This window comes from Charadrius vociferus, unplaced genomic scaffold (genome assembly GCF_000708025.1).
Source record: "Charadrius vociferus isolate BGI_N301 unplaced genomic scaffold, ASM70802v2 scaffold218, whole genome shotgun sequence".
Taxonomy (NCBI): Eukaryota; Metazoa; Chordata; class Aves; order Charadriiformes; family Charadriidae; genus Charadrius; species Charadrius vociferus.
Window position 1 is genome coordinate 3,338,548 of NW_009650084.1, and position 10,177 is coordinate 3,348,724.

The window sequence follows — 10,177 nt, forward strand, 5'->3', positions numbered from 1 at the left end:
TTCTACGTCTGCCTCCCTCCTTCCTTCTCCTCAGCTTAGATGTCAACATTTGCAAAACTTTTACAGGAGAAAGCTTTAATTCCTTATATAGTAAAAGGATCACATTTGAAAGCCATCAATTAGCTTTCAAAATGCAACCTTAATAATTTGCTCTATTTTCTGTAGATGTCTTTACAAGGTCCTATATATATTTTATATGTCATACTTCATAACAGGATTTCCACCGAATGCGACCACAGTAGGACTCCACCAGCCTGAGGTCGTATGGCCCAGATCTATTGCCTGTCTACATGCTCTGAATATCACTTCGATCTGTTCTGGAAAGTTATACTGCTTAAAGAGACATTCATAACAGGCCAAAGATATCAGACTCCACATTTGCCTTCTTCCCAAGGATAACCTTTTCTCTTTTAAAATCAACTATGAAGTAAAAGAGTGTAAGGCACACTTGCAAGTGGAAACCCTATAGGAACGTCTGTATTCTAGCGGGGTAAAAACCTTGTAGTAAATGACCAAATGTTCTTTTGACTTCTGCACTGTGACCTCCTGTCCCCACTCCTTGCCAGTTCCCATTCTTACTGGCCAAAAATGACTAAAATGGACTACAACCCAGTTCTCTGAATCACCTTACAGATGGGGGGGATTTGTCAGGGACAGTTGTCTTTCAGTGTACGAGAATGGCACTGGCAAGGAAAACAGATTTGGCAACACTACTTGCTGTTTCTGCAGGTAACAACAGATTGACCCATGTCATCTGTTACCTGAGGGTATGTCCACTAGTCAAAACACAAGAACTTGAAGATTTATTTTAGCAGGTCTTATTTTGCTGTTTTTTGCACTGAAGGCAGTTGTTTGAAAGCAAAAAAATGGAAAATACACCTTTTAATAAACAATCAAACATTTATTTTTTTTTTTTAAATTGGTGGTGCTCCTTTATTATTAAAAAAATGCATTAGGACAATTCCTTATTTGCTCCCAATCAAATTAAACTTCTGTTGATTTAATTGTTTTCCATTTGTTTAAGAGCAAATTAGAATTACTTCAACTTAAAATTTTACTTGCTTTAAAATAACCATGTTTATACCATGGCAACTTTGATGGAGGTGTTAATTTCATTATCTACAAATATTTCTTCTTTGGTTTTACAACTTACCAACTGTGCAAAGTTTACCGTGATGCAGTATACTAATTTGTCTGAAATGAGAAAGAAGACATTGGGATTATTTGGAGCAAGAAGTTACTTCAGGAGTGAAAATATGTTCCTTAGCCTCAAAGTTTTGACAAACTTTGTGAGGAAAAGTGGCTCTATCGCTACAATTTCACATGTAGAAATAGTGAGGTTTGGGGTTTTTTTTGCTGTTCTCTGTTCTTGCAGCAATCTTATCAAAAATGTAATACCAGAATTCTTCATGCATGCTGTGCCAATGCGGTGAAAAAATATGATACTTTGACCTTTACAATCTTCTTTTGTCTTATCTCCAGGGTGGCTAGATTTCTTTGCTGTCTGCAGAATCACTGTATTAGAAGAAAAAAAGCACTTCAAATATCAAAAATATAAGAGATTTCTTTATAATTTCCTTACAAGTTCACAATGAAGTTTTCCACAGAGAATGTTGATGCTTCTCTCTCATGACAATTTTTTTACAGTGGGAAACAAATGACATCAAAATGATGACATCAAAATTATTTTTGGGATTACTGTAATTTCCATTAAAAATACTATAAATAGAATGTACTTTTATTTGAATGCGAAGTTGGAAATCTTGTAGCCTTCAATTGTCCAAGTTAATATTGCTCCTCTTGCTGTTATTCCAAAATGTATTTTTTCAAATACCAATTTAATATAAATCTTCATCTTAATATAATTTCCAAGTGCTATTCTAAGCAGTTGTTATTGTTAGGGAAGTTGTCAGTTGTTACTGTTAGGAAAGTTTTATTTACTTGGAGGCACATTTGACAAACTATTAGATGACCAGTATTACAAAAGTTCAACAATAATTGGGCTATTTCCAGCTCAAAATATATTTTTCTAAATATCACTTCCTTTGTCTAAATACAGATATTAAATTAAAGCTTCTTTTTACCTCTTTCCTGGCATCCAGTGTCATGATTTCTAACTTTTTGATGTTTAGGCAACGTAGAAAATTAGTTCAAATTAAAAAAACCAAAACATTGAGTTTCTGTCATTGTGACACAAACCCAGGAACTGGAGAATAAAAATAAATAAATACACCCAGTATCATAAGCTGGTACAGAAGTACTACTTTTCATAGGTTGTAAATAATTTCCTTTTTTTCCTGTTGGGCTGCACCTATCCTGTGACTACAGTGAGAGAGACAGAGACAAAAAGAGTTTAACAGAAGTAAAAATGTTCTAGCGGTGGCTCTACTTGTATTGAGGTTTGTAAAATAAAAAACATTTGTTCTTGGCTGCAGAATTAAAAAGTAGTTTTGCCTAATTTTTCAGACACCCTTTATGAACCTGAATTTTTATACTGATTAAACTTTTTTTAAAAAAATCTTCATTGCATATCACTGATACATCAGACTCAGATCCAGTCTGTCAAAATGGAATAAGGATTACTGTGTATTGTATTAGCATTCCTTTTCTGTATTGTACAGTGTAAGCTTTTCAAAGAAATACCTTTCATCAAAATCTCTTTATTCCCCCAGAAGTGCTTTATGCATCTTCACAGGATCTAAAAACTCCCAAGCAGCAGCTCGTCACACACAGCTGCTCCTCTTGCTCTTTCTGGACTCCCGGGGAAGATGAGCCCTGACTCTTCCTCCCAGTCTCATTTTAAGCAGGCAGGGTCTCTCGGTCATGCTAGGCATCTCATTTCAGTAATAATCTTAACTTTATGCCATAGGTCACAGTGTCATAAGCATGCACAAGGAAAAGGAAGTTTTCCCTGCAGCCATGTTGTATTTAGCTCTCTTATTGCAGAAATATACCGTGACATGAGAATTGGCTGACACCATCATGAAATATCAACCTAAACTAAAGTGATGTCTGTTAAATAGGGACTGGTACAGACATCCTGCTTATACTTACAGCTCTCCTTCCTACCACCTGCATAACTTTTCCTTGAGCTCCCCATCAGCAGCAAAAGATGTCCAAGAGGACATAACAATTCTCTGGAACACCATATAAATAAATGGACTAAATAAATGAATACCACCTCCTGCCCAACCCTGGAATAGAAGAAATCCTGTTCACGGGAAGAAGAAAACACTTTGAAGACTTTGCTAGTCCTCTCACCTCACTAACTGTCCAGTGTGACAGAGCACCTCTGTGTCAGACTTTACTTGGGTCATCCACATGCTGTACATGCCACCACAGAGGCAAAGGGTTCCTGTATCGCAGACCAACTAGGGGTCTCCAATTTTTGTTTTCAGACTCCTCTTCTTTTTCACCCCGCAACTTACTCCACTGAGACACAGTTGAAATTTTCACAGGCTGTCTCACAGTAAGAAAGCTGACACGAAGGTATCACGTTTCACCCACAGTATTGCCTCTTCATCCGCGGAAGAATCAAGTTCGAGTCCTTATCCTCTGTAAACTAAAACTAATATATCACATCACATCTTCCCCCACCTCTTTCCAAGCTGCATAAAGTTCAGGTAGAGCTATCGCTGTGGCACATGTCTGCAGCCTCAGAGGATTCTGGGTGATGTGAGACCAGCTGAATCCCTTGGGAAAAGCACATAGCCTGAATTTAAAGTGCTAAACAAGAGTTTGGGATGATATGCCTCTTTTCCCTGAAGTATGCTGGAACGTGCTAAAGCAGTCTGTCCCATAAGCCTGGTGAAAAGGGACAGACACCACCATGGGTGAAATGCTCATCCAACTATGTCGAGTGTTCTAGCGGTTAATAATTTTATTGAAACAGAAAATGCATTGAAATGGCAAGTGGGGTAAAATTAAATAAAATGGATGTAATAACAATAATCCACAGAATTTCCTCTACTTTCACTCATAAATATTATGGTAATTTTGTTACCAAATACTCTGTGAAATACTAAAGATGACATCTGTAAGCACATTATTGCTGGCTTCGGCCTTTCAAGACAGAGTATATGATTAACATCTCTGGCATCGTACACTAAAGTCAAGACTGATTTTTTTTTTAATGTAAGGAAAGATGCCAGTAGTATATGGATTTTTTAAATATTATGATCAGGAGGCAATGAAAAGAAGGAATAAATCAGTACAGACTACAAGATATCCAAAGAGGATATAGCAAAATTTAAAGGCCAAATCTTTCAACGAGTCTTCTACTCTAATTAATTTCCTTCATGGACAGTCCTTGCCATGTATTCAGATGCTGAAGGTAGTAAGGGCTAGACATTGGAGAGAATTATTGTATTTCTTTTGTATCTTGTTTCAAACCCTGAATTAATTCACTAACAAACATCTAATTAGTATTTCCATCCCAGATCTCTGTAAGTATTGGTCTGTAACACTATTCAGTGCTTCATAATTCATAAAAAGGAGATAAAGGAATCGGAAACAGAAATAATCCAGAAAGAATGGAAGTAGAATCTGACGTTCAGATTTGATGATCGTAATATTTGGATACATTCACTTGGCTCAGGCTTTCAGCTGGCGTGACTATAACTCGTTAGCAAGGTTTTAATTCTGTTTGCATTTATGCACCTCTACATCATTTGCAGTGGGAATCAGACTCTCCAGTAATTAATTGAAACCTCCTGACTGAAATACCATTTCTCTTAGTTACCTTTGCAGATTCCTCAGATGAAGTCCAGAGCACAGGTGGAAAACCAGAGCCATAACATGTAAATGATGATATTTATGTCGTAACAGGATAGACAAGGGGGAGAAGATAGCAGCAAGGTGCTGCCTAATTTTCAAAATTAGATTCATTTGGGCAGCCTGTCACACAAATCATCGAGATAAAATGGTACTCAGCATCTGGCAGAGACCATGTGGTACTCTCCTACGTACCACTGTTCTCTCTTCTAAATAGCTTACGCTAGCTGATTGCCAAGGAGAAGCTACGAGCACAGACAGGGACAGCACTCAGCAGCAGCGATACTTGGCTGCAAGAAGGAGATGGGCACTAGTAGTGACAACATGAGCTGCTCAAACAGGCAAGCACGCACACAGCCTGTGTTTTAAATGTTGCAGGTGCCAGCTGAAGACAACACGATGGCTGCAGCAGGCCTTATTCCAGAGTATCACTGGGATGAAAGGCCTTACTGGGCATGGCCCCAAACAATCTGGTCCGACCACACAGCTGCCTCTGCTTCCAGCAGGAGACTAGGTGGACTAGAGACCTCCCAAGGTTAGATCTTGAAAGATCCTATGACAAGATGGTGACAGAATGTCTCTTTTTCACAACCTCCTAGTGGGAACACTGCACTGAAAAAAAGCAAGAATATTAGTAAAATTGTACTAACGTGGTAGGAGAATAGCTATAGCCCTTCTCAGCTCAGATCGCCACACTTAATCTCTGCAGATTAAACAAACAAAATGCAAACACATGTAAAAGTCTGGCATATAGCGCTACAGTTCATAAAATATTAGCTTTAAAGTGCCATTAATTTATATCTATTAGATACTTCCCCTCTCCCCAAAGTAGACTGAGAGACAGCGCTCTGCAAACACACTTCCTGGGGTTCAATGTCTTTTCCTTCTGATACAGAAATCATCGGTGAAATGTATTAAAACCGAAGGAGGGTGTGAAGAGTCACATCCCAACCCCTGGGAGGTTCAGCTGCTCTCAGCAGATCCCAGAACGTCACTGGTGCTGCCACCCTGCATGCAGCCCTGCCCTGTATTTGATCCCAGCTGTCTGCCAAACACAAACAGCAGCAACGCTATTGGCATATTAAGTCAACTGGTAATGCTCAGAGGAGGATCACAGAGGACGGGTTTCTCCTTCTCTAATGCCAGGTAGAGACGGAAGCACATTTGCCAGTTCTGTAGGGACAGTAGAGGCAGTAAAATGCCCTTCTGGCAGGCTCCAGCCAGCACACATTGTCTTCTAAAGCACACTGTGTGGAAGGAAAAGTGCTGTGTGGTAAAATACACTGATTCAGTGAGAAATCACTAATTAACAAATTCCAATTTGGGAAAAGAGGAAACAAATAATGCTGCCAAAACTAACGCTGTACATTCACCTTTCCCTCTGCTGTGTTTTAGTCCTTCATCCCTGCCCTCTAACCAGTGCAACGAACATCCCAAGTAGTTGTCATTCACTTCCTTTTAATGAGAGACCATCATGGTCATCTTCACCTCCTTCCAATTAAGGAACCTATGGTTTCATTGTAGAGTAGTATATTTAATATGCTATTGAACACACACGTGCCCATATACATTTGCTACAGTTTCACTTTAAGAAAGTAATTCCGAAATGAATAACCTCAAACTAGGACAAGACTGAACCATACTTTTCTGACATATTCAAGATAGCTATTATGCTGCAAACTCCTCATTTGCATTTATCAAACCTCATTACAGGCTCAAAGACTTATTCCTAGAATGCACCTTTAAAACTATGCAGTAAAACTAATCTGTGTTTCTCTGCATGAACAGGGAATTTAGGCTTGTAACTCCCACCAGTTTTAAAAGCAGTTCCATACAGAAGTGACATTGAATCCAGACAAGAGGAAACCCTCATAAATCATTTTTCCTTGAATTGCCAAAATACTTTGAGGGCACCTTAATTTCATACTAAAACATCAAAGAACCACATTACTCGTTTCTTAACTGTAACACAGTGTTTCTAAAACGGTTTCAGAAGTGTCCTTGGTACACTTAAGCCATCAAAGACCAAAATCTGGGGAGAAAACCTTTTGCAGCAATCTGCTATTTGTCATGTAAAAACAGTGACATAATCACTAGAAGTCTGAAGTTTTCCAAGTCCTGCAGTAAAAAATATCCATGGCTAACAAACTACTACTGACTGTCCAAAACAAGTATCCAAGCAATAATTCATTTATCTGGTGTAAAATCAGCAATTTCCACTGAAACCCTGGGTGCTTAAAAAGGCAAAACCAAAAAGCTTAAAAAAAATGTGCATCTAGGAAGACAACCAGCCTTGATAGGTAGACCAAAAAAAAAAAAATGCTGCTAGGAATTTGCTCTGCATTGAATCAATACATTTAGCATAAATCCTAATTTCAGTCTTCAAGGAGGCAGCTTGCATGATTCAAGGTTAAAAGTGCATTATTCATTTTTAAGTCTGTCACACAAAATAGCCAAATATTCTGATAAGGAGGGGATACAAGCATTTGATCTACAATAGATGATGAGATGTGCTTATGATTATGAAGCTATTCTCAGTTGTATTACCCTTGTAAAGTGTAAGAGCCATGTCCGAGGATGTCCTTACAGGCATCTTTAACATAATGCTACGAATGACATGCTTCTTGGGTTTGTATATTATTTTCTTAGGTGATTAATTTAAACAAAAGTTTAAAAAGCTGATCAGTATGAACTTCAGAATGAGAGCTTTATTGCACACACAATGAAGTTCCCTCTGAACAGAAGGGAAAAAGAAATGCTGTGCCCTGCCTGCATATTCACATGCAAAGTAACAACTCCCCTTCCCCACTGACTGCCACGTTGACATCATGCAGCATCTGCCTTCGACTTTTTGCATATGCATTGAAAAGACACACCTCAGAAAATAAAAAAAAATAAAGACATTTTAAAAATCAAAATAACCATTTTGTTACTTACAGCATTTGATAAAATGGTAATGAGACATTCTTTCATCTCAGGCTGTAGTCTTGCTACAGGTTTCAGCATTCTCTCCTGCTACAACTGTCATGCCCAGAAAATGCATTATTTAGAGCCCTTCCTTAGGTATCCAGTATACCTCAGAATACATTATTTAACGTAGTTTCTGTTCCAGGATCTTGCAGAGGCTTCCGAGTCATCCTCACCCCGCTGCTGGAGTTATGATAAACCTCTGTGCGTCTTGAACCATGACTACTGCACGTGCTATTGTAGCAAAATTGATTGACACCACTCCTAATCCCACATCCCCAGGAATAGAAAGATTTAATTGGTGTGCACTTGCAGCCACATTCTTTCAGCACTGAGGTGTGCTGCTGCACTGCGGCTCTCGCAGTCCTGCCAGTTAATGGCTTTTCAATAGCTTTCAAATGGCAGCAAACTAAGCTTGATGAGTGGGCTCGAGTGAAATAGCAGAACAAGAGATCTTAAATTTTATTTCTGCATGCTGTTCATGTGCCAAATGTGACCAGATTCTTAGCTGGTACTAAAACAGGATTATTTTTAGTTGCCACCAGTTGCTGTGTGAATAGGAAATTGATATAGGTTGCCAAAAATAACCACCTTTTAGCATCACAGATAATTTTTCAGTTTGTTCTAAGGTAAAAATCAGGATAGAGCTCACAGCCACCTTCAGACTTTCCTGGTTTATGCATAGGTTCATTTAAATTGAGCTAAGAAACGTGCTTGCGTGTACATTCCTTGATATGTTCTTGTTTTGTCATTTCTTTGTATTGCATTGCATCTTTTTCACAGATGGGATATTTATGTTAGAAGAAACTGCAAGCTCTGGATGGTTTATAACATGATTATGTGGATGTTATCTAATAATATTTTAATCACAGATTATAAGACAAAATGCCTAAGCAAATGCATCACCAAGAAGAAGTCCATACAATTATTTATCAGACTGCAGAATAACAAGTCAATGTATACTGACGCATTACCCGGTTTCAGATTAAGGGCACACAAAAGGCAGACCTGCATTGTATTTTAAACACCCGGGCTGCATCACCCTCTAAGCACAATTCCTGCATTACTTTTCCAAGAACAGTCACCCAGGAATCTGGTTACTACTTCTCCAAGAAACCTACAGCAGAACTACAGCAAAATATTTTCATAAAATCAAATAATAATTTAAGATAACTGCGCTCAGAGCAGATTTACATTTGCTTACTATGTGTCATGCTTACCACAGTCATCAATTCACTGAGAGGTCTTGTAAAGGGAAACTGATAGCCCAGCCATACTTAAATCTTTTATTCCGCTGAAAGGTTCTTACCTACTATTTTGTATACATACCATTTTTAACAGCTACAAAGTGTTACAGGGACTACAAAGGGAAAAGGGTATAACTCATTAGTGAGGATTACTAATTCATATTCTATTAACTATTCTGCAAAGTTCCCACAAGAGCAGAAAGATATATATTCAGAGGCTTCCAGTGATCCATTAGCAAAACCCTTAGGTGAAATCTCTCAGCTCCTAACAGCCACATATTTCAACTCTGGCTTTAGGTATCATATGCACAACAATAACTTTGCAAAACTAATTATTTTGGTGGTTTGTGATTTTTTTTTCCTGAAAACATCATTTTTTCAAAAGAAAGGGAAAAAGAAATCAAGAAATAACCAGGGAAATAGGGATAAATTATATAAACCACAATACAGTAATTACATTACCATGGAAACGTCTTACTGTAAAGCTCAGAAGTCCAGAGTAATTAAATCTATCCATACTTTCTTTCACACCTAAACAACATCAGGCCAGTTTGGGCCATATGGCTTATAAAATAAACATACAGAGTATTTTAAGAGGCAATGTTAGTCATAGTTCATGAGCAAGTGTCAAGTAATCTGACAAAAAGCCCTTTGAGAAACACTTTTTGGAGGAGACATTGCTGACAGGTTCATCTCTGATGGCATTGTTGGGCAGATAGGCTGCCGTGTCTAACATCACACTTCCACCAACCACACTGGCTAAAACCAGGAGGACTCTCAGTAAACACTGGTGTACGGGAGCAATGGACAAAGGGTGACTTTCTGAAGACAGACATAAAAGGAAGATGAAACATTTCTGATTTTGGCTAGAACAAAATATGGTGAAAAAGTATTTGGGTCTGTCTCATTTCAGATTGTAATATATGTGTTTATCTATTGAATTGCCACAGTGAAAATTTAGGATCGTGGAACTTGGTAGCACTAAAGTGACAGGTTAGACTGCATACTCCACCCTGCAAGGAATGGGAGCGAATTCAACAAAGCCAAGTGCAGGGTCCTGCATCTGGGTCGGGGAAACCCCTGGTATCGATACGGGCTGGAGGATGAAGGGACTGAGAGCAGCCCTGCTGGAGAAGGACTTGGGGGTACTGGCGGATGAAAAGTCAGACATGAGCCGACAACGTGCACTC

General features: G+C 38.5%; 1 protein-coding gene across 1 annotated transcript in view; it reads right to left on the bottom strand.

Annotated features, from left to right (window-relative positions):
- MYO16 (myosin XVI) overlaps positions 1–7,974 on the bottom strand; it is a 322,775-nt gene extending 314,801 nt beyond the window's left edge. The window contains 1 exon segment of the mRNA XM_009892140.1: positions 7,711–7,974. Within this exon segment, the coding sequence (XP_009890442.1) occupies positions 7,711–7,738 (28 nt within the window). The 5' untranslated portion in view covers positions 7,739–7,974.
- Between the last annotated feature and the right edge of the window lie 2,203 nt (positions 7,975–10,177).